Source organism: Pimephales promelas, chromosome 3 (assembly GCF_988280905.1).
Source record: "Pimephales promelas chromosome 3, fPimPro1.hap1.1, whole genome shotgun sequence".
Classification (NCBI taxonomy): Eukaryota; Metazoa; Chordata; class Actinopteri; order Cypriniformes; family Leuciscidae; genus Pimephales; species Pimephales promelas.
Genome location: NC_142771.1, coordinates 27,712,007 through 27,733,373, shown reverse-complemented (window position 1 = coordinate 27,733,373; position 21,367 = coordinate 27,712,007). Strand labels below are relative to the sequence as shown.

At 38.5% G+C, this 21,367-nt stretch overlaps 1 protein-coding gene across 1 annotated transcript in view; it reads left to right on the top strand.

The window, feature by feature from the left end:
* cntnap1 (contactin associated protein 1) overlaps positions 1-19,931 on the top strand; it is a 34,091-nt gene extending 14,160 nt beyond the window's left edge. Inside the window, exons 5-24 of the mRNA XM_039687859.2 lie at positions 527-730; positions 912-1,096; positions 1,407-1,559; positions 1,743-2,004; positions 2,168-2,317; positions 3,163-3,334; positions 3,837-3,943; positions 4,048-4,167; positions 4,263-4,466; positions 9,755-9,911; positions 10,085-10,212; positions 10,403-10,576; positions 10,689-10,907; positions 11,002-11,241; positions 12,667-12,909; positions 12,991-13,118; positions 13,210-13,303; positions 14,521-14,751; positions 15,310-15,354; positions 19,125-19,931. Coding sequence (XP_039543793.1) covers positions 527-730; positions 912-1,096; positions 1,407-1,559; positions 1,743-2,004; positions 2,168-2,317; positions 3,163-3,334; positions 3,837-3,943; positions 4,048-4,167; positions 4,263-4,466; positions 9,755-9,911; positions 10,085-10,212; positions 10,403-10,576; positions 10,689-10,907; positions 11,002-11,241; positions 12,667-12,909; positions 12,991-13,118; positions 13,210-13,303; positions 14,521-14,751; positions 15,310-15,354; positions 19,125-19,324 — 3,416 coding nt within the window. The 3' untranslated portion in view covers positions 19,325-19,931. The remainder of the gene's footprint in view (positions 1-526; positions 731-911; positions 1,097-1,406; positions 1,560-1,742; positions 2,005-2,167; positions 2,318-3,162; positions 3,335-3,836; positions 3,944-4,047; positions 4,168-4,262; positions 4,467-9,754; positions 9,912-10,084; positions 10,213-10,402; positions 10,577-10,688; positions 10,908-11,001; positions 11,242-12,666; positions 12,910-12,990; positions 13,119-13,209; positions 13,304-14,520; positions 14,752-15,309; positions 15,355-19,124) is intronic.
* The last annotated feature ends 1,436 nt before the right edge of the window (positions 19,932-21,367 follow it).

Here is a 21,367-nt window from a genome sequence, read left to right as displayed (position 1 = left end):
CATAAGTTGTTTTCAGAGAAAGATACAAAATGAGGTTTATGGTTTTCCCCTCTAAATTAAGTGAAAATCATGTAAAATTAAAATTAAAATTATGCTTTGTATCTTGTTACAAGGATTTCTTTTTAATATTGACAGTGAAAATCAAAAGAAAAATACTGAGTATAAAATGTATTTTTGCAGATTGCCATGCAGTGTCTCATTCAAATGTTAAACGTTTTTTCATTGCAAAAAATACCAATATTTTTTGCCGGTACAACACATACTGCCTGTAAATCTTATGTGTAAATTCAATAACTATGAACACTGTCATATGCTGATTTGTGCAAGCTAGAAGCAATGTGAACTCCTTGATGATCTGGGCATCAGTGTAGGCCAAGGTCATTGATTTCAAGGTCAGATTCTTCTGTTTGTGTAGCTAGAAAGAAAACAGATAGACACAGTGGCTTGTCTATGTTGTGTAGCAATAAAATCTTGTAATATAGTTTTTAACAATCACCTTCACACTCTTGACCTTTGACCCTAACAGAATCATATGTGATGCAGTTTGAGGGGGATGACATGGTGGCCTACTCCTTCCCACGGGGCAGGATGAGGACACTTCAGGACCACTACGCTTTGAATTTTAAGACCTTGGAGAAGGATGGTATTCTTCTGCACAGTGACGGTTTGCAGGGAGACTCTGTCACTCTGGAACTAAAGACTGGACGCCTCTACTTGCATATCAGCCTAGGTAATCAATCAATCAATCAATCAATCAATCAATCAATCAATCAATCAATCCATCAATCCATCAATCCATCCATCCATCCATCCATCCATCCATTTATCTATCTATCTATGTCGATCTGTCTGTCTGTCTGTCTGACCTTTTATCTATAATCATGAGAACATGTATTCATGGTCTATTTAAGGGAGCAGCACAGTCCATAAGACCAATGGGATGACCACAATGATGCTGGGAAACCTACTGGACACACAGCACTGGCACTACGTCACTATCAAGCGTTACGGGCGAGAGGTTAACTTCACCCTGGATGGCCAGACTGAGACTGCTGTCCTCAACGGAGAGTTCAAGTACCTTGATCTGGACAAACAGGTGACATGTTGGATCAAACGCATGAACTATAAATGCACACTGTATCACACTTCATTGATAAATTACGCATGACACACATTTGTTCAGAACAAATGAACACAGAAAGGGCCTCTGTTAAAAGGGAAGGGTGTAATTTCTGTGCCATTAGGATCACCAAATGGAGTAAAATAATTACTGTTTTTCAAGGAGATGTCACAAACACTACTCCTGTCTGCCATTGGTCAGTCAATAAGATAGCCCCGCCCCAAACTCATGCCATTGGTGAATGTTCCTTACAATGTGATCATAACAATTATCCATCTCTCTTTAGATTTATGTTGGCGGTGTGATTGAGAAGGACACACCCCACCTGCCTGGTAAGGTTAACTTCCGTGGCTGCATGGAGAACGTCTTTATCAATGGAATCAATGTCATCTCCATGACACAATACCAGGAGCCTGAAATTCGACTAGCTCCTAAAAAGGTATGTAGAGTTTTGTAAGAGTGTAGTGTGGGGTGAAATAACATAACATTTATAATCATGATAACGGGTCTACTGACGGCCTTCAGCATGGCGCTCACTTCCGCCGCGCGAGCTCTAGCGAAGTACGACGCTATGAAATCCATTGTAATGCAAATTATTTTAGATATTATTTGTATATTTCAGAAAAAGATGCATTATACCTGCCGTGACCTCCTCTGGAAGCCCATGACCTTTGCAGGACCCAACAATTACCTGCAGCTGCCCGGGTTTTTCCGGAAGAACCGTCTGGCGGTAAAATTTAAGTTCCGCTCATGGGACTACACAGGGTTACTGATGTTCACCAGGTTTGCAGATGATTTGGGCTCTCTGGAGCTAGGCCTCAGTGAAGGACAGGTTAACGTCACTCTCATGCAGCCTGGAAACAAGAGATTACGCTTTGCTGCAGGTATGGTATGATTTAGGATTGTGTCCATTACATTAGTTATAACATATTCAACTCTATTTCTGTAAGAGAGGACTAAATGGAACACCTAGAGACCAAGAGTTTAGCAGGACTAAAACTGGTGAGATTATAAACAGTAAATATTTGACTTTTTTGTGTGTTGAAGGGTACCGTCTCAATGACGGCTTCTGGCACACAGTAGACCTGACCGCCAAAGACAACTTACTAACTATCACTATAGATGAAGATGAGAGCTCACCACTGAAGATCACCAACCCCTTCACTGTTCGTACAGGAGATCGCTACTTCTTCGGCGGTAAGTTACAGATCACAGAATATGAAGAGAAGTAGTCTGTTATGTTTAAGTGCCTCACGCAGTAGCACCTCATTGCAGTATGCGAGATCCAGGGGGCGGATTTGGATCCAGATCTAAGGGAAGAAGATGGGTAGGATTAGGAGTGGGGTTAGGGATCAGGGGGTGGAGTTGGATCCAGATCTAAGGGGTGGAGATGGGTAGGATTAGGGTTTGGGTTAGGGATCCGGGGGCAGACTTGGATCCAGATTTAAGAGGCGGAGATGAGTAGGATTAGGGGTGGGGTTAGGGATCAGGGGGCGGACTTGGATCCGGATCTAAGGGGTGGAGATAAGTAGGATTAGGGTTGGGGTTAGGGATCCGGGGGCAGACTTGGATCCAGATCTAAGAGGCGGAGATGAGTGGGATTAGGGGTGGGGTTAGGGATCAGGGGGCGGACTTGGATCCATATCTAAAGGGTGGAGATGGGTAGGATTAGGGTTGGGGTTAGGGATCCGGGGGCAGACTTGGATCCAGATCTAAGGGGTGGAGATGGGTAGGATTAGATGTGGGGTTAGGGATCAGGGGGCGGAGTTGGATCCAGTTAGGGTTAGGGTTAGAGTTGGATCAGATCTAAGGGGCAGAGATGGGTAGGATTAGGTGTGGGATTAGGGATCGGGGGCGGAGATGGGTTGGTTTAGGTATATGTGGATGTTCTGCAGTGAGGACCATCTCACCTAATCTCACCTCATCTAATGGCATAAATGCAGCCTTAATGTTCATAATCTAGGCTAAATGAGAAAATATTTAGTGCCTTATAGTTGTATAGCACATAATTAGAGGAATATTTTTTATTTGCTGTGTTGTAGGTTGTCCCAAGACCAATAACACGGCTCGCTGTGTGACCAAGCTGTCTCGCTTCCACGGCTGCATGCAGCAGATCTTTATAGATGATGAGCCGGTGGATATAGATGTCATGCTGCAGAGGAAATGGGGCAGATACGCAGAAATTCTGCTGGGCACCTGCGGTATCACTGATAGGTGTGTGTGTGTGTGTGTGTGTGTGTGTGGGTGGGTGTTTGCCAACACTACAGGACTAAATGACCTCACAATGATAGTATCCAAGCAAACAGTCTTCATCAGGAAAACTGCTTAATAACCTGAAAATGATGTCTTAATGAAAATCAAAATGGAGATTAAAACATGAGCTCAGCTCTATAAAAAGAACAAAAGTCAACGTAAAGTTATCACCATGATATATAAACTAACGTGTGTGGGATACAAGTGTAGTGTTCATTTATTAACTTAAAGTCTAATGTCATAGTCTGTAATACGGACGAACAAAAAATTTGGAAAAGATTTTTTCACAGCAGATTTTTGTCTTGTTTTCATTAAAAATCTTATTGTCAAAAACACTGACAACCATTTAGAGCTCATAAAGAAGAATCAAAGCCTCACAAAGGAGACAAATTAGACACGCCCAAGAATGTAATATCTTGAGACTTGCATTATTAAAGTGTCAGCCTTCTCTTATTTTTTTCAGGTGCACTCCAAACCCATGTGAACATGAAGGCAGGTGTATACAGTCCTGGAATGACTTCTTGTGTGTGTGTAACAACACTGGCTACAAGGGGGAGGTTTGTCATAACTGTAAGTGTCTTTCACCGAGGAGATTCCTCTGTATTGACTTTTTGTTGGTGAAATATGAGAATCACTCTATTTTAAGTCTCTGTCTCTATCTCCCTCCATCCTAGCCGTCTACAGGGAGTCATGCGAGGCCTACAGACTGAATGGGAAGTACTGGTCAGGCAACTACACCATAGACCCAGATCTGAGCGGACCACTGAAACCTTTCACGGTCTACTGCAATATGTGTATGTATGAAGTGGAAGAGATTAACATGTTAAAATTAATTTCGAAGGGTTTTACATGATTTTGGATAGTTCAAATTTATAACGTCACATTTTAGTGCAAAAATCATGGACCGTCATTGAGCACAACCGCATGAAAAGCACCAAGGTGAGCGGCTCCACTGTGGATCAACCGTACATTGGGGACGTCCAGTATGTAAACGCATCCTGGGATGAAGTCACTGCCCTAGCAAACACCTCCTTATACTGTGAACAGTGGATTGAGTTCTCATGTTACAAGTCACGCCTCCTCAATACACCACGTAAGTTTGATTTGACTTAGTACGTTGGTCATTTAATACATGAATGAAGTTAAAGGGATATAGTTCACCCAAAAAACTAAAATTTTGTCATCATTTATTTACCCTCACGTTGTTCCAAACCTCCAAAGCCAGTTAGAGGTACAGTATTTGGTAGAGTTTTTAAGTTATTGACTTATAGTAGATTTATGAGTAATTCTTTGAGTAGACACAAAATAAAATCCTTTTATTATCCATTATGATGTTTCTTTTTGTTTGATATCCCTAGCCCTCATTCACTGTCATCATATAAAAATTTTGGAAAGATGTTTTTCTAAAATTCACAGAAGAAAGAAGGTCACACAAGTTTGGGATTTTCATTTTTCAGTGAACTATCCCTTCAAATAATTGAATGTTCTTTTACTGTGTGGTATATAAATGCAGCTATCACTGCGTATCTGAATTGTATAGGGTAGGAAAAAATTGCGTGTAAAGGAACCTCAGCGGTGAGTTTTTAAATGTCTATTGAAGCATTAATCTCAGCTATAGGGATTCAGTGCAAAAACAGTAGAAGAGTCTAACAAGTCTGACTCAGCTGAGTATAATTAGTGTCAATGTCCTTCTCAGCCTTTTTCTCTGCTGAGTAACACTTATAGGAATCTTCTCAGTCACCATTTACCATTCAGTATTTTTGCAAAACTATAGTAAGGTTCCTGCTCTGTTGACCCCAATGAGACTGGCTTGTCTACACTACCAGTAGTTTGCCACTGCACCCCATTGAGTCTTTCTGTGATTAGGGGTTCAAGCACGAAGTGCTGAAACCCTATTGTAATTGTATTGATTTTTATTATTATTATTATTATTATTCTCCCCTAAAACGCATCGTGCAGCCCAAACCGTAAGTGCTGGAACTCTGAAACTTTGTCAGATGGTAGTACAAAAATCGAGGAGAGGTTATCAAATTATGAGCCCGATTGGCCCATAGGTGGCGCTATAGCGACCAATTGCGCGAAACGGCTCATAACTCCTAGACCGTAAGTCGTACACTCAAGTGTCTTATATCATTGGAAAGCTGGTCACCTGACGAAAAAAACGTATATCTCCGATTTCATTTCCGGTATGGAAATTTTTCCGCCATTTTGAATTTTGTTGAAAAACTACTTTTGCAAACTAGTCCCTGGTTTTTTGCCCGATCGGAACCAAACCAGTGCAGAAATGTTCTCTGGAGTCTGAAGATCAATAATTATCAAAAAAATGTTGAAATTTCTATTTCCGGTCGCAAGGGGAAGCAAAATAAACGTTGTGGGAGGAGCCTATTTTACTAAATTGGCTATAACTCAAGAAGTAAATGAGATATCTTCACCAAACTCGGTACACATGTGTACGAGTTCAATTTGAGGTCACAGTAAAAAAATAGCGACGATTGAACACTAGGTGGCGCTATAATATGAAAAAAACATAAAAAGGGCTATGACCACATGACCGTTAGTCCGATTGACTTGAAAATTGGTATGCAGTGTCTTGGACCAAGGCCCCATGTATATCTATGAGGACATTGGCGTATCTAAAAAAACATGGCCGCCATCGGCCAATGAAGTTTGTGCATCTATGAAACAAGGTTAACGAAGGCCGATCAGAACGAAACTCGTTGGGCATGTTTGACTCATGGCCCTAGAGGTCTGTAAGAATTTTGAAAGAAATCGGCCACTAGTTGGCGCTAACGAGTTTTATGGCTCTGTTATCACGTGGTGTTGCACACACCCCCACAATATGTATATCAATTGATAGATCTCCTCACGCTGAACAACTTTGCCTCAAGAACAATTGCTGTCAATCAAATCGTTCGTTAAATATTCACGAATATGTTAAAAACGTACTTTTGCGAACTAGTCCCTGGTTTTTTGCCGGATCGGAACCAGACCAGTCTAGGACAATTCTTTGGACACTCTAGATCAATAATTATCAAAAAAAAGTTGAACTGTGTCATTTGTTTTGCTATAACAGGGTCATTAATAAAAGGGGGTATGACAAAATGCACCCAAAAGCCTATAAATCCTAAAGGAAAAGTCAGAACTTCACAAAAATTGATGAGCACATGAGTCATAACTTATTCAACAAGCATGCAAAGTTTCATGGAGATCGGACTATAGGTGGCGCTATAACTGTTAAAAATGTTAAAAACAATGTATTCCCTATGGTAAATTGCCATTATTGAAACTTAAACCTTAATGTCTTTTGATGCTTTTGTGCTTAAAGGCCTTAACGGCCTAAACTGCTTGAACCCCGCTAAATGCTGCTTGCAGCTTTAATTAGGGGTTCAAGCACGAAGTGCTGAAACCCTATTGTAATTGTATTGATTTTTATTATTATTATTATTATTATTATTCTGCCGTAAAACGCATCGTGCAGACCAAACCGTAAGGGCTAGAGCTCTGAAACTTTGTCAGATGGTAGTACAAAAATCGAGGAGAGGTTATCAAATTATGAGCCCGAATGGCCCATAGGTGGCGCTATAACAACCAATTGCGCGAAACTGCTCATAACTCCTAGACCGTAAGTCGTACACTCAAGTGTCTTATATCATTGGAAAGCTATTCACCTGACGAAAAAAACGTATATCTCCGATTTCATTTCCGGTATGCAAATTTTCCCGCCATTTTGAATTTTGTCGAAAAACTACTTTTGCAAACTAGTCCCTGGTTTTTTACCCGATCGGAACCAAACAAGTGCATACATGTTCTATGGAGTCTGAAGATCAATAATTATCAACAAAATGTTGAAATTTTTATTCAGGGTCGCTAGGGGGCGCAAAATAAACGTTGTGGGAGGAGCCTATTTTACTAATATGGCTATAACTCGAGAAGTAAATGAGATATCTTCACCAAACTCAGTACACATGTTTAGGAGTTCAATTTGAGGTACAAGTAAAAAAATTGCGACGATTGAACACTAGGTGGCGCTATAACACGAAAAAAACATAAAAAGGGCTATAGCCATGTGACCATTCGTCCAATTGACTTGAAAATTGGTATGCAGTGTCTTGGTTCAAGGGCCCACGTATGTGTATGAGGACATTGGAGTATCTCGAAAAACATGGCCGCCATCGGCCAATGAAGTTTGAGCACCTATGAGACAAGGTTAACGGAGGCTGATCGGAACGAAACTCGATGGGCATGTTTGACTCATGGCCCTAGAGGTCTGTAAGAATTTTGAAAGAAATCGGCCACTAGTTGGCGCTAACGAGATTTTTGGCTCTGTAATCATGTGGTGTTGCTCACATCCCCACGAAATGCAATTGCATTTGATAGATCTCCTCATGACAAACAACTTTGCCTCCAGAACCATTGCTGTCAATCAAATTGTTCGTTAAATATTCACGAATATGTTAAAAACCTATTTTTGCGAACTAGTCCCTGGTTTTTTGCCCGATCGGAACCAGACCAGTCTAGGACAATTCTTTGGACTCTCTAGATCAATAATTATCAAAAAAATGTTGAACTTTGTTATTTGTTTTGCTATAACAGGGTCATTTACAAAAGGGGGCATGACAAAATGCACCCAAAAGCCTATAAATCCTAAAGGAAAAGTCAGAACTTCACAAAAATTGATGAGCACATGTGTCATAACTTATTCAACAAGCATGCAAAGTTTCATGGAGATCGGACTATAGGTGGCGCTATAACTGTTAAAGATGTTAAAAACAATGTATTCCCTATGGTAAATTGCCATTATTGAAACTTAAACCTTAATGTCTTTTGATGCTTTTGTGCTTAAAGGCCTTAACGGCCTAAACTGCTTGAACCCCGCTAAATGCTGCTTGCAGCTTTAATTATTATTATTATTATTATTCTCCCCTAAAACGCATCGTGCAGCCCAAACCGTAAGGGCTAGAGCTCTGAAACTTTGTCAGATGGTAGTACAAAAATCGAGGAGAGGTTATCAAATTATGAGCCCGATTGGCCCATAGGTGGCGCTATAGCGACCAATTGCGCGAAACGGCTCATAACTCCTAGACCGTAAGTCGTACACTCAAGTGTCTTATATCATTGGAAAGCTGGTCACCTGACGAAAAAAACGTATATCTTCGATTTCATTTCCGGTATGCAAATTTTTCCGCTATTTTGAATTTTGTCGAAAAACTACTTTTGCGAACTAGTCCCTGGTTTTTTGCCCGATCGGAACCAAACCAGTGCAGAAATGTTCTCTGGAGTCTGAAGATCAATAATTATCAAAAAAATGTTGAAATTTCTATTTCCGGTCGCTAGGGGAAGCAAAATAAACGTTGTGGGAGGAGCCTATTTTACTAAATTGGCTATAACTCAAGAAGTAAATGAGATATCTTCACCAAACTCGGTACACATGTGTACGAGTTCAATTTGAGGTCACAGTAAAAAAATAGCGACGATTGAACACTAGGTGGCGCTATAACATGAAAAAAACATAAAAAGGGCTATGACCACATGACCGTTAGTCCGATTGACTTGAAAATTGGTATGCAGTGTCTTGGACCAAGGCCCCATGTATATCTATGAGGACATTGGCGTATGTAAAAAAACATGGCCGCCATCGGCCAATGAAGTTTGAGCACCTGTGAAACAAGGTTAACGAAGGCCGATCGGAACGAAACTCGTTGGGCATGTTTGACTCATGGCCCTAGAGGTCTGTAAGAATTTTGAAAGAAATCGGCCACTAGTTGGCGCTAACGAGTTTTATGGCTCTGTTATCACGTGGTGTTGCACACACCCCCACAATATGTATATCAGTTGATAGATCTCCTCATGCTGAACAACTTTGCTTCAAGAACCATTGCTGTCAATCAAATCGTTCGTTAAATATTCACGAATATGTTAAAAACCTACTTTTGCGAACTAGTCCCTGGTTTTTTGCCCGATCGGAACCAGACCAGTCTGGGACAATTCTTTGGACTCTCTAGATCAATAATTATCCAAAAAAGTTGAACTTTGTCATTTGTTTTGCTATAACAGGGTCATTTAAAAAAGGGGGCATGACAAAATGCACCCAAAAGCCTATAAATCCTAAAGGAAAAGTCAGAACTTCACAAAAATTGATGAGCACATGTGTCATAACGTATTCAACAAGCATGCAAAGTTTCATGGAGATCGGACTATAGGTGGCGCTATAATTGTTAAAAATGTTAAAAACAATGTATACCCTATAGTAAATTGCCATTATTGAAACTTAAAACTTAATGTCTTTTGATGCTTTTGTGCTTAAAGGCCTTAAAGGCCTAAACTGCTTGAACCCCGCTAAATGCTGCTTGCAGCTTTAATTTTACTTATTGTTGTTAACAGATGGAAGGCCTTACACTTACTGGATTGGTCGGCATAATGAGAGTCATGAATACTGGGGAGGAGCTTTTCCTGAAAGTGGAAAATGCGGATGTGCTGTCAATCAAACCTGCACCGACTCCAAGTACTGGTGCAACTGTGATGCCGACTACCGCCAATGGTGAGACTGAGATGAGAAAGAATGAATAAATAAAAACAAAAATATAACTTTATCTGAATGGTAGTGTTTGATGTTATTAAAGACAGAAATAGTATGACTACAAGCTAAACAAGCAATTTATTTTAAATGCTAGTTTCACTCTTACTTCACACTTCACTCTTCACATTTACTAGGCACTCAGATAAAGGCTACCTGTCGTTCCGTGATCATCTGCCCGTCAGGAGGATTGTCATTGGGGACACTAAACGGACCGGTTCAGAAGCTCGCTACAGTGTTGGCGCGCTGTACTGCCATGGAGACAGTGAGTAATGATACAATGGATGAAAAGTTTATCTTATATAACAAGAAGATCCTTCCTGACATGTATGTAAAGGGAAATATACAGTCTTTTGGCTTTTGGCCTATGACTGTACATTTTCATCCATAATACACAAATTTACTTTTACCAAATAGTGTTATTGTTATATGTTCATGAGAAATCCTTCTCTTAGGGAGTATCTGGAACACCATAGCTTTCGTCAAGCCCACCTATCTGAAGTTCCCCACCTTCAAGCCCGGCACCAGTGCCGACATTACATTCCACTTCAGGACCTACCGCACTAACGGAGTGTTTGTAGAGAGCTCAGATGACCACCTCCGTAATTTCTTACGAGTTGAACTCAATTGTGAGTGTCATTTCCATGGCAGTGGCATTGTGAATAGCTTCATAAATTCTATATGCCATACATATAGTGATTCTGATACCTCCTTCATCAGTTTCTCCTTAAATTTTCACAGCTACAACTGAGGTGGTATTTATTTTCATGGTGGGTGATGGAATTCGAAACGTCACCCTCCGCTCACCTAAACCTCTCAATGATAATGAATGGCACTATGTAGAAGCTGAAATCAATGTAAAAATGGCTCGGCTCAAAGTTGATTTCCTGCCTCCGGCCTTGCACAAGTTCCCAGGCCAGACCTACATCACAATGAAGTTCACACAACCCCTGCTCGTAGGTAAGAATCATAGAGCTGGAGTTTCAAGCAGAGCTAATATGAAAACATTGCTTCAAGCAGTTGAAACAAAAACATACCATGCATCTGAATTCAGGAGCGGCCAATCACACCTTAAGGCCTTTCCTGGGTTGTCTGCGTGGGCTGAGGATGAACGGGGTGCCTTTGGATTTGGAGGGGAAGGTTGACGAGAGAGCTGGGATACGTAGGAACTGCACTGGAGCGTGTCTGAATGCCTCTATACCGTGTCGAAACGGAGGCCAGTGCATTGATGGGTACGCTTCATACGCCTGTGACTGCAATAACACAGCCTTCGATGGCTACTACTGTCATTTAGGTGAGTTAACACACATTTGCATATGCATATTCTCTCTCACACTCACGCTGACTCAAATGTTTGCTACTCATGTTTCCTAATAAACATATGCAAATTTAAAGTGATATCTTTTCATTTTTAGCTGGGGAAAGACTAATTATTACAAACGCATTTTAATTGTATGAGACTTAGGAGATTTTAAAAGATTAAAATTATAGTTAATGGGAGTAACAAATAAACTGATGCCTCTGTTAAAGAGAGAGTCACTGCCTGAGAAGAGAGTGACAGACTTTGGCTTTAGTTTCCACTTTCAAGCCTCTAAATCCAGAGCTGATTTAGGCTAAAACTAAAAGAGATTTGTCTGTTCTGTGAATTAAATTGCTTTTGATGATCTGTGTGAGAATATTTAAAACTATGGCATAGAGCTGAATTGAGTTTTACAAAAAAAAAACACACATATCTATACACCTATTATACTCACCAGCAGGATTCATAATGGGCTCATGATTTAAAGGAGTAGTTCACTTTTAAAAAAAAAAGAAAATTGCTGATAATTTACTCACGCCCGTGTCATCCAAGATGTCCATGTCTTTTATTCTTCAGTCGAAAAGAAATGAAGGTTTTTGATGAAAACATTCCTGCATTTTCTCCATATAATGGACTTCATTGGGAACCAAACGGTTCAAGGTCCAAATGAGAGTTTCAGTGCAGCTTCAAAGGGCTTTAAACGACACCAGACGATGAATAAGGGTCTTATCTAGCGAAACGATCGCTCATTTCAAAAATAAATAAAAAAGTTTAAGTTTTATAAGCTCAAATGCACGCCTTGCTCTGTTCTGTGATGAGCGTTCATGGCTCTCCAGTTCAAACTCGTTCATCAAAATGAACAAAACTTTTTTCGAGTCATGACTCGAAGGGTCCTAGATAAGACCCTTATTCATCGTCTGGTGTCGTTTAAAGCCCTTTGAAGCTGCACTGAAACTTTCATTTGGACCTTGAACCGTTTGGTTCCCATTGAAGTCCATTATATGGAGAAAATCCTGGAATGTTTTCATTGAAAAGCTTAATTTCTTTTCGACTGAAGAAATAAAGACATGGACATCTTGGTTAGGGATAAGGGGGTGGATATGGGTAGAATTAGGGGTGGGGTTAGGGATCAGGGAGTGGAGATGGATAGGTTTAGGTATCTGTAAGGTGGGAGGAGTTGGATGTGGGTCCAACTCCTGCCCTAATGTTACAATTTAAAGACCAAATCTCACAGAGGTCAGAATAATAAACTTATTAATATTATAAACTACAGTCAAAAAATGATGAATTGCCAATGATGAGATTATTCAAGTTTTATGATGCGTCTATCGTGTCTATTTGATTTTTTTTTAACGTTAAATCCACATGTGTTAGGGGTACCCATGAACAATGATCTCTGCTTGTGTCACATCCTTTTAGATATCGGGGCGTTCTTTGACGTGGGAGCGTGGCTGCGGTATGACATCCGCAAAGAGCCCATTTCCTTTGATGCATGGTGGGCGAACTTCTGGATAGAGCCTCACTGGCACAACTTCACCCTCGGCTACAACACGACAACTGATGACATAGAGTTCAGCTTCAGCACTTTACAGGCTCCAGCTGTGCTCCTCTATATCAGCTCCTTCGGCAATGATTACATCGCCGTCCTGCTCAAGAAAGATGGTAAACACACACACACACACACACAATCACACCAGAGCATTCAAAACATTAGCTTTAGCACTGATGTCACTTCCTTTGCAGGTACTCTGTCACTGAGATATCGGCTTGGTATAATAAGCTACAAATTTAAGTTGACTGACAGAAACATGGCCGACGGCTTTCCTCATTTCGTCAACATCACCCGACACAACTACACAGTATGGACACAGGTAGGATCTCAAACTAGATTTGACATGTTTTTCACTGTTATTAGCATTCCCAAAGCACACTGTTTGTATATGGATTTGTACCTGGATTTAGGTGGACTACATGGATCCGTGGATTGAGAAGTTAATACCAGGAGAGATTCCTAGATTTGACTCACCAAAGTCTATATTCTTGGGTAGAGTCATGGGTAAGACAAGAATTTTTATTTTGAAGGTATTATGTAACTTTTGGCCCTGTAGTTGTTAGAAAACAAAACTGTGATTTCGCTGCTCTGTATCAACCACTTGTTGTGACAACTAATCTATACACTGATTTCACGCAGCCGCCATTTTGAAATCGAAAGTGAGGTTCTGGTGGGAAGAATCTTGGAAGTACAGATAGACAACAATGCCTTGGACTCCCCAACCTGAAGCTGTTGCTGTGATTTACACCATTGGATGTTAATTTCCAATATAAGATCTGTATATAGATCTTTCCTGTTTCTTTTTTTACGTTCTGAAATTATTTATAAATTTATGTACATTTTTAGAATAACAAATTTCGACATTAAACAACAATACACCATCGCATTCGCGACTCTCCAAATGCTGGGTTGTTTTAACCCAATTTTGGGTAAAATATGGACAAACCCAGCCATTGGGTTACATTTTTAAATGATAATTTTAACCCAATAGTTGGGTTTGTCCATATTTTACCCAAAATTGGGTTAAAACAACCCAGCATTTTTTAGAGTGTATGATTAAAGGCGATTAATTAAACTGATTAGATTAGGTGATTAGGTCCTAAAGATTAGGTGGTGGCGGGCCAAAAAAAAAAAAAAAAACAGATTAGATTAAACTTCTGGTTTTCTTCCCTCCGGAGCCATTTCAAAATGGCGGTTGCGTGAAATCAGCGTATACACACGTCAAAGCCAGAGCAGCTTTTCTCTATTACTTTTTACAACTGTTTTGTCAAAGCACTATATAAATAAAGCTGACTTGACTTGACTTTACAGATATAATACTAAAAAATGCTGGGTTGTTTTAACCCAATTTTGGGTAATTATGGACAAACCCAGCCATTGGGTTAAATTTTTTTATTACATTTTTAACCCAACATTTGGGTTTGTCCATATTTTACCCAAAGTTGGGTTAAAACAACCCAGAATTTTTTAGAGTGTATATATATATATATATATATATATATATATATATATATATATAATATAAAAACTTATAATAAGCTTACCATAGTGAATTAGGGTACGACAAAAAACACATTTTGGCAGAAGGATTGATCATGTATTGACTTTTTTTTGAAGAAGAAGAAAAAAGTTACATTGTATAGCTTGAACTTGTATGTGAATGAAAAGTTGCATTTACTAGATGAAAAGAGCATTGATTTGCTTTCTGCTCTTCTTCGTAGAGGTGGGAGGAGTAGACTACGAAATTCAGAGGCACAACAGTCCAGGTTTTATGGGCTGTATATCAGGGGTCCGCTATAATATCTTTGCCCCACTGAAGGCCTACTTCCGACCCAATGTAACCAGTCCACCTGTGACGACTCAAGGCTATGTGGTGGAGTCTAACTGTGGGGCGTTTCCCCCCGTCTTAGGATATGTTCCTTGGGAGGATGACCCCTGGTTCACTGGCCTTTGTAAGACTACATGTTCTGACATTCACATGAATGCCTAACATACTCTATACTATTCATGTTTGTGGTCAGTAAGATCATTTTTTTTTTAAAGAAATTAATACTTTGATTTAGCTAGGATGCATTAAATTGATCAAAAGGAACAATAAAGCCATTTATATTTTCACAAAAACTAATTTCAAACGTTCGAGTCATCAAAGAATCCTGGCAGAAAAGTATTATGGATTCAAAACTGCTGAAATTCAGCTTTACCATCAGAGGAATATATTACATTTTAAAATATATTCAAATAGAAAACTATTATATTTTAAATTCTATGAATATTTCATAATATTACTGTATTTTGATCAAATAAATGTTGCCTTGGTGAGCATAAGAGATTTGTTTAAAAAAACATCAAACAAATCTTACAGACCCCAAACTTTTGAATGGCAGTGTAATAAATAAAAGTATGGTGAAATTTGTTGCATTTCTTCTCTCACAGAATGTTTTGGTTATTGAACTGTGATTGAATGTTTTTTTTAACCCTCAAGTAATGCTTCTCTCTTCTTCTTTTTTTAGTCTTTTATTACATTCATGATGATGTCACCCCACCTTGGATGACATGTAAGTTTACAGTCATTGTTTTAAATAATATTTAGCGCTATTTTCCGAACACCTCTTATGTCTGATGCTTCCCGTCACATTTCCACCACCCTCTCAAAAAAAGTGACAAAAAAACAAACTATTTCTGTTAAATCTAAGTGTAGCGCCCCCTACCCTTGACCATTAATAGGGCGGAGCACCCAGGTTCTGAGAATGTCTCTCGACTTTATAATAATGTCCCTCCTATTACCCTAGCTGGCTACTGTACTCAGCTTAAATATAATTATATTCTTTGGAAAATGGCTAATATTTAAATGGCAATTAACCCAACAGAGAAAACCCTAAATCAATACAAATGTAAGGTTTGATTTGATTTGATTTTGATTTGTTTATTGATCCAACAATCAGCTATCTCATATTCATATGAGTGCTGTTCTTCCTGTGGTCAAAAGGTTAAAGGTTAAAGATGTTAACAATAGGATTTATTAAACAGAAAAAAGGGAAATGAACAAAATAAATGACTGGAGTATTAATAAACCCTGGATTGACTTATCAAAGGACAGAAATGTATATCACAGATGATAATAACTTTCACAAATACCTGTTGAGTACCTCACAAAGTCTCCGAAAATATATATGAAGAAATGAAATAAATTTCACCCTAAAATGTATTCAATTACCCGTAGAAATAACAGATAAATGTACTTGGGTACGATCAGTATCACACACAGTGGTGTAGTGCAGGGTATACGCAGGTATACGGCGTATACCCACTTCCTTTTCAGTCGGCATTGCGTATACCCACTTCTAAATCCCCTCTGATGCGCATCATTTAGTTGCTAATCCAATTTCGTGAATAAAAAAAACACCCCGTTAGAGTTGTACCCGTAATATTAACTCTAATTTGTTGCTGTAATGATTCTCCCATCGCGACGATAACCGACCTTCTCATCTGATCTGCTTCAGCACTCACCTGCTCGTCAATATCAAAATGCTCGTGAGACCAATCAAAGAATGCAGGATTTTTGTTCATAGAAGCGCGAGCTGAGCGCGAATCCCAACGCGACGCTTCACTTCAGTTAACGACAGTGCGAGATAAGATGCAAGTAGCTCAAATTTACGTCTGTTTTTCAATAGACGTTTTAAATGACCGACAGAAATAATCTGTTTGATTAAAGGCAGTGGAAATTACAAGCTCAATTTAACAACACAAGCACCCCATTAAATATATTGCCATTATTATTGTATTTAAATATATTTGTATAACATTTTTTCGAATGTGTTTGACTTGTCTGCGTTTGCGCCAATTGCATCATTTAGCCAGAGGGTGGCGACAAGTGACTGTCTTTTTGAGTGAGCAATTGAACCATTAATTAAATTAACAGATTAGTCCAAAAAACATTGATTAATTTAGGAAAGAAAAGTCGCTGAAACTGGAACTGATTCTCATGTTTAAGAATCTGATCAAATAGGCAACTTCATGCTTTTAAAGCTATTGTTGTCATTTTTTTGGCCATCAAAACACCTTAAAATGCTCATTTCGAGATCAGGAAAATCAAAATTTTCTCGGGGGGGCATGCCCCCGAACCCCCCTAACAATAACATTTATGGGACCTGGCACCTGGGTATTTAGAAAACTATATGTGCGGCCCTGATGTGCAAGATTACTACTGATTCTATGTGTTCTATTGTATTCATTATACTCTATTCTATAGTCTTGCATATTGAATACTAATGCAAGACTAGTAGTCTTACATGTCACTGTTTATAACACAGGGCGTTCATCCTTTGCTGGGTCGCTTAAAAAAAATATTGGGGGCATAAATTAAGAGTATACCCACTTCTCCAGGCACCACTACACCACTGATCACACAGTACTCTTAGGTCGTATTAAAAGTTTCAAAACCACCAACAAAAGGTATAGAACATAACAGAACAGTTAATATAAAAGCGTGGGCCCACACACACACATACCAGTCAAAACAACCCACCCCGTTGCAGGCCTGTAACGTTGCTGGGGAGCGTTGTGGCCGGGAAAACAACAAAATGCCTCTTCACTCAAAAGAGCCAAAATAAATCAACTGATCACCTGAGCGCTGATGAACTCCACGATTTTCCTCCTTAGAAAACGGCTGATCGTTCTGTAGTCTCCCAGGCACTCAGTAGCAGGGCGACGCGGTTGTCTCCATTGTGTCAGCGGGGATAATAGTGCGGCCTGGTCCGGACCCCCGGAGCTTTTACTCAGTCACAAACCGTCTTTGAAGTTCACTCACTCCGACTACTAGTCGCAGACAAACGGCACGGCAGTTAAGTCTGTTTTCTCAGTCTCAGTGAGTTTCTGTATAGCTTCATGAACACACTTTCCTATTCTAGATCATGTTTGAAACTGTATTACTCGCGCTTCTCGCTTCTTCTATTCTATTAATCTGAGCAGGAACAGGCTTAGCTCCCCCTTAAACTCTAGTGCCTCGTATAACACAAGCCAAGCAAAAACCAATCTTAATCGAGTCAAACTTGATGTCAACTCTTTTTCCGTTCTTCTTTTTTTTTTTTTCTCCCCTCCCCTCTCCAATCAGATCTTTTTTCCATTTTACAGAGGCGGGGATAAATCCAAAAATAGCCAATCACCAATAAAAGAACAAACATGCTGGGTAAAGACACGTTTTAGCATCCACATCCCAATCAAACTTTATCGTTTAACATAACTCTTAAAGGAGCAGGACCTATATATCAAATGAACCCATCTGAATCATAAAACTTATTAATACCTTTTTTTTTAATCAGTAAATGACGGTTAAGGTACTTAATGATAACCCTCACTGGGTTACATAAGTACAATTCTATATTCTGTTTTCCTTGTTTTGTTTTCTTTTTGTCTTTTATTCCATTTCATACAGAACTGCAAATTATGCTGATCTTCTCTGTTTCGGAAGCTAAAACCTATTTTTAAAATCCTCTTAATTTGCAGAACACAGGATTAGGGAACATTCATGGGAATATAAGCTTCTGCATAAACCGAGCTTCTGCAAATGACAGAAACTTGGTATCATCAAAACGATAATATAGTGTATATGGAATAAATTAAGGAGTAAGCATCAGATCTTTACAAATGACCATATTCTGGACAATGTTACTGTTACTTAGTATGTTCTACATTAATTTTTTGCTGCAAATGTTACAGAACCTCTTTTATAATACTAACAAGATCATTTCGAGATAAAAGACCCATCAGAACAATGCAACAAGACCAATTTTCAAATTGAACACTTCAATTTTCATAAAACGTTTTATCAGTAGGCCTATCCTTGCTCTTTTTTTTGCAGTCGACCATTGTTGCTTTCCTCAAATCCTCTTTTTCTCCAGCTGATTGTCATCTCTTTTCCAGGATAAACAAGACTTGTTTCCCACACACATTCTCACACACTTAATCCTCTTTGTCAGCGGGTGCAGATCTCACAGAAAAATAGAAGATTCTTCATGCAACTCTTTTCCATAATAACAACCAAGTCAAAGTGACTAGAACAATCCAAAAAAAAATTAAAATGCAGTAAAATTCTCCATTTGTGTTTCACAGAAAAGCACATTTTTTATTTTGCGGTAAACTATCCCTTTAAAGCTTTTGAGTACATGTGGGCTGACAGTCAGCAGTCTGTCCTGTGAATTCTGCAACATGATACAAATTATGTTTAATCCATCATTTGCAGACAGCTCAGCTGGGCACCATAAGAGTATTAAACTTAATGCTAAAGACTGCTGTCTCTCTCTCTCTCTGTGTGTGTGTTTCTCCACAGTAATCGTCACCGTGTCTCTGATGTTGCTCTTCCTGATCCTGTACGGCCTCTACATTTACCTGTACAGGTATAAAGGCAGTTACCACACGAACGAACCGAAACAGCTCGAGTCACCCAGCTCCTCTCGGCCCCTCACTGATACACTACGAAAGGATAGAAAGAACCTGCCGGAAATACAGGAGGAAAGTCCCAATGAATAACACACAACTACAGACTGAGGGATGTCTGGAAGAAAAAAGAGAAGTACTGGTGATTGAGGGAGGTAAAATAGTGGAGACTAAGGAATGAGTTGCAAATGTGATTTTTTTTTATTTTTATGTATCTTTCGCTTTTATGGTAATGTTACTGTATATTTATTTTTCTGTCCCATTATTTTTTACAGTGTAATCTGATATTTGGTGCTTTTGGCAGGGCTCAAAATAAGCAGGCTAAAGGCAGTTTACCATCTGATCAATGAGCATTAGCAGTGCAGGCCGAATGAAGTGCCTCAGCAACATTACAGGAAACTTTCAAAGACTGATCCAGGGTTCCCACGGTTACAGAGACTTGGAAATATCAGGGAATTTTAGAATTGTGATTTCCAGGCCTATAAAAACGTATTGGAAATGAATACAATCATGTAAATTTGTGTTGACAATTAATATTCTTTATAATTATGCCCATCTCAGCAGTATTTCATTGGTTATAAATTCACTTTTTTGCATGCGATATCAATAATATTATTTTTACAAAATGCATATTTTTAAAAATCAAGAATGACTGAAAAAAAACGTTCTGTATACCCAATGTAAATCTGTATAGTTATGCCGATTTCACTCAGTTTTGTAGGTTAGAAATTCACTTTTTGTGAGTGCCATATAAAAAAAAAAGATCACAACTGACTGGAAATGTAATGGAAATTGAAAACCAATTAAAAATTTCTGTAGTCATTATAAATCTTTCTAGCTATGTCCATCTCAAAAATATTTTATTGGTTGAAAATTCACTTAATGATTTAAAAATAAATAATAGAACTAAAATAAATAATTAGGGCCGTCAAACGATTAATCGCGATTAATCGCATCCAAAATAAAAGTTTGTGTTTACATAATATATGTGGGTGCACTGTGTATAATTATTTTATATATATATATATATATATATATATATATATATATATATATATAAATACACACACATGCTTATATTTAAGAAATATTTTCATGTATATAGATTTATATATAATTTATACTATATATAAATATAAATATTTTATATATGATTAATATTTTTTCTCAAATATACATGCATGTGTGTGTATTTATATATATAAAATAATTATACAGTACACACACATATATTATGTAAACACAAACTTTTATTTTGGATGCGATTAATCGTTTGACAGCCCTATAAATAATTTTATAAAAATCTGTATTATCACACATAAATGACTGGAAAAATTGAAAATGGATTCGTCTAATGATGTGGGAGCCCTGTATATACTAGGCTATGTGAAATCTTTTTGGCTCATTATTGTGTACTGGCAAAAGTAGTGTAGATTTAAGTGTCTCATAGTCATGCTGTTGTGTTAATGAGATAACCTGCACAAAATGCACAACAACCTTCAGAGAACAAAGTTTGTAAGATGTAGATATGTTTACACATATCTGTTTTTTCATCACTGAAACTACTTTAGCATATAGTATGGATGAATATGCTCAGACATAGCTAATGCTATTTAAGTTTATATGTTAAACTACTGCCTAAATTCGGTTGCGGCGCGTATAAGAGATTGAGAGTAAAATGGCATTGAATGGCTTCAGCTTCTTTAGAGCACAATGACTTTAATGTGCTGAACAATAATATGTCAGGGGAAATATTGTTTCTGTGGTATGTGAACAAAGGTGTTTTTGTGATAGTAGCCATTTTTGCTTGCAAACAACAGAGGTATAACATTCATAAAGATTAGGACATTTTTGTAAAATTGGATCCTTGAAAGGTTTACAAAGAAAAGTTTCTTGACTGAAGGCCATCTTTCCAAGCGTCAGACATGAACATGGTGTGTTGTACAGTCGGTAACACTGATCATGATAGCATATGATAGAGAGCTACGTGTTCTTCTCACTGCTGCCACAGCAACATACACCTTTTCAAGCCATTCTATAGGCATTTCGACACTGACCTTCAAAATGGCCTACCTTTATATTTGACAAACCCAATGCAGGCCGGAATAAGTTTTCAGCGATCAGAGATTAAGCTGT